The sequence below is a fragment of the Triticum aestivum genome, chromosome 4A (genome assembly GCF_018294505.1).
Source record: "Triticum aestivum cultivar Chinese Spring chromosome 4A, IWGSC CS RefSeq v2.1, whole genome shotgun sequence".
NCBI lineage: Eukaryota > Viridiplantae > Streptophyta > Magnoliopsida > Poales > Poaceae > Triticum > Triticum aestivum.
The window spans coordinates 503,971,549-503,974,959 of record NC_057803.1 but is presented as its reverse complement, the minus strand read 5'-3'; the positions used below and the strand labels follow the sequence as shown (position 1 = coordinate 503,974,959).

At 45.4% G+C, this 3,411-nt stretch overlaps 1 protein-coding gene across 1 annotated transcript; it reads right to left on the bottom strand.

The window, feature by feature from the left end:
* Window positions 1–822: 822 nt before the first annotated feature.
* LOC123086613 (uncharacterized) lies at window positions 823–3,126 on the bottom strand (the record flags this gene model as incomplete). The annotated part of the gene is given in 3 exon segments (XM_044508383.1): window positions 823–1,131; window positions 1,209–1,348; window positions 2,957–3,126. Coding segments are annotated over 3 exon segments (567 nt in total), but the record flags the coding sequence as incomplete, so codon positions are not given.
* Window positions 3,127–3,411: the final 285 nt, after the last annotated feature.

The following is a 3,411-nucleotide window of genomic DNA, read 5'->3' as shown; positions in this document are numbered from 1 at the left end:
GTGCTATTATGCAACATTTCTTATATTCAATTCTTATTACTCTTTTCCGAGTATGAAGTGTGGATTTAAAGAAGCCACCTTAACATCCTTCATCTCATGAAAGAGTAGTTGAGTAGTTGTGCATGGAATAGTTTGTCAATCTTTTTTCTACTTTTCGATAAACCATGAATATTTTTGAAAGTAACATTTTTGATCATTTCTTTAAAATGGAATTTTTCTTAGATTCACATTTTTAACACATGATTTTTAAAAACAATTTTGATTTACTTAAAAAATTGAGAATATTTTTAAATGCAAACATTTAAAAAAGGGTACATTTTTTTGGAAATACTAAATATAAAAATGGTGACATATTTTAAAATGTTCACTTTTTTTATTGTTTTTCAAATAAGTATTTATCTTAAAAAACAAACACGCTCTATGTCCGCGGTAAAAGAAAGAATTGAGGAAGTCATAGTCATGTCCTTCGATGGCGCCTCCATCAACTTATTACTATCACCGGGTGAAAGAGAAGTGGTGGATGTGTTCTGAGTGGGATAATGGTGAAATTGTCTCCCTCATTTAATTTCTTCTCTTCCCTTATGAATGAAATAATTAGTAAAATGCATGTGCGTTACAACGGGAAAAAAAAGTCACATGCCTTAGCAAAATAAACATGGCTCAAGAACCCCCCATGTCCACGTCCTCTTTTAACACAACGTGCAACCCATGTCGCCACTTCATTGATTTGTGGGCTAAACGACACCAACTTTAAATAATTAGTTTATCTAAAATCTAATTAAAAACAGATAGTAAAAATTAAGATCGTCACCAAATCTAAAGTAACAACAACTGCAAGCAGAGCAATCAACATTAGCAAGTAGAACATGTGTGTTTATATCTGATGAGACCAAGAGTGCCATTCATGTGGTGAGATTAGAAATTGTTCGTGTCTGGTCAGAGCCACGTCGGTCGATGGAAATGTGGCTTGATAACTGGAAAATTCATCGTCATGGTAAAGAAGGTTAAAAGCTCTATAAAAATATTGTGATGTGTCACATCTTCTCCATTGCCCATTAATGGAAATAGCATATATGAGCAGTTCCATCGTGAAGTAGGTGATCTGGGGTATGAATAATTTTTTGAAGATTCCTGCAAGAGAAGATGTTAGAAGTTGAACAATGACAAGGGACACAGACCAAAGTTGAAGGTACGTAAAGTGAAGGTACCTTGGACACATGGAGCTGCAGGAGGTCTGGAAGCATTATCAACTTCATCATCTGAATCCATTATTGCCTGGTCCGGAGGTGGAAACTGAAGGCAGTGGCCCAACGAAAGTTTGGACGATAGACATGGGCTGAGGGTCGACCTATATCTTGTGGCCCAAAGAAAGTTAAAGCAAAGATAGTTCTGAACTTCTGATAACAAAATTGCTAATATTTTCGACATGTGACAAGAAAATCGACCGACAATCAGCTGCTATCTTGGAAGTCAAAATTCATAGTAGCAAACGTAAACAATTGTGAATAGCAATTTTCCAGTTGAATTGATATTTTATAATGCACTTTGAAAGCATGTTACCTGGTCCGTTCTGAACTACATGCCTTTCAGGCATAACACCAGACATGTTGTTGTTGTTGTTGTTGTTGTTCTTCTTAAGGGAGTCAAGACACCAGCTCAAAATCTTATAGACCATCCACATGATCCAGTCACAAGCCGCGGTAAGTTCCGTAAAAAAAGTACTGAGTTACAAGGCGCCTGGAGCCAAACCACTCTCTCTAAGCTGCTATATACATACGTCCCAAACTGACAAGGGATAAACATGCAACATGATTTGATACCAGACACACTGAAACTGACTGACATGCCCTGGCTATGCTTCATCTACAGCGAGGGAACTTGTGTTTACTTGTGTATTTGTCTGTTGGTGCTGATGTAAGGTTAAGAGAGATTGTAGCTCCATCGCCCACATGTTAGCTTTCTGTGCGCCTTTACAGGGGATAGTAGGAGTCTGGCTGAACTTCACTCCAGATCACATTGCTAAAGATGTACACAATTCCAATTGATTTGTAGTCAACTTGCATATATCCTGCACTAAATTGGTCAAGGCATCATTCTGCAATTCGCGTTTGAACGATGTGTCACATACTCACATATACCCAGGTCATATACCCAGGTAAAGATCACCGCCTGCCACCCACAAACCAGAGACCATCTAGCGATTTTGCAGGTGATGCAAAGAGAAGAGCACAAGCTCGCCGGAGAGGAACTGCAGCCACTGTTGCCGTCCATGCCGAGAGGGACAACAGATCGGGAGAAGCAACTATGGGCGTGGGGGTGGGAACACCGCTGCCACAGAGACACTTCAGAGGAGGAGCGGCGACATCAACTACAGGAGATGTGGATGTGGCGCATAGCCGGGCAGCCGGTTGGCGGCTCTGATGACCGATAGGTATCGCTTCCACCGAGGTCCTTCGCGCCCTTCTCGATGGTGCCGCCGCCGCTGCCCACTGCCACCTCTCCTAGCGCCTCAGGTGGCCGCCCTCGCTCGTCTTCGGCGTCCCCTCGGATGTCTTCTGTTCATAGGCTCCCACGACAGTGAGGTGGAAGCTACCAGGTTCGGCGGCACTGATGGCTTTGGGTCAACGCCGATGGCCTCGAGGATGCGTCCCGTGCCGTCACTGTGGCACGCGAAGCTCAGCAGCAGCAGGAGTCGTCGATGTCAACCTCGTCGAGCCAAACTAAAAATTCAGTAAAAGTTGCAGCCTGAATATGGATCTAGTGTGCGAGTAAGGGCATCTTCAGCCAAACTAAAAATTCAGAAAATGTTGCAGCCTAAATATGAAGTGCAGGGGACTCACATTTGAGCCTGGTGCAAGCTCCGAGGAGGTTAAGAACAGCAATAAATCGGAATCGAAGTGGAATGAATAGGCGGAGGGAGGCGGGCGGGCGCAGATCCCGCAGCACGGTGGCTCACCTTGTGCTGCACGCTGGCCTTGGCCTCGTCCTCCGCCACCTCTGCCTCGTCGTGCTCGGCGTCCTTGGGGAAGGCGAGCGGGGTGTCCAGAATGGCGAGGCCCTCGCTGCTATCGTCATGGGCCGCGGGCTTCTCAGCCGGCGCCGGCCCCACGAGGGGATCTTCGGCTGTGCCTGCTGCTGGCGGCGGCGGCGGTTGCTGGCCCGCACGATGGAAGGCGGGTCCGCGAACTCCTCCTCCCGCGCGCGCGTCCGCTGTCCCAGCCGACGTGACCGCCTTGCATCTCGGCGAGCGAGCCAGTGATTGGATGGAGCTCTGCGGGCAATGGCGAGAGCAGAGGAGGAGGCGGAGGATTGGTTGGATTGTTTTGGTTTAATTTAATAGAGTGGAGTTTTGTAAAACTGAACCGTTTTTTCAGATTCATTAAAATAAAGTCTGCGGGTTCAATTATCGAA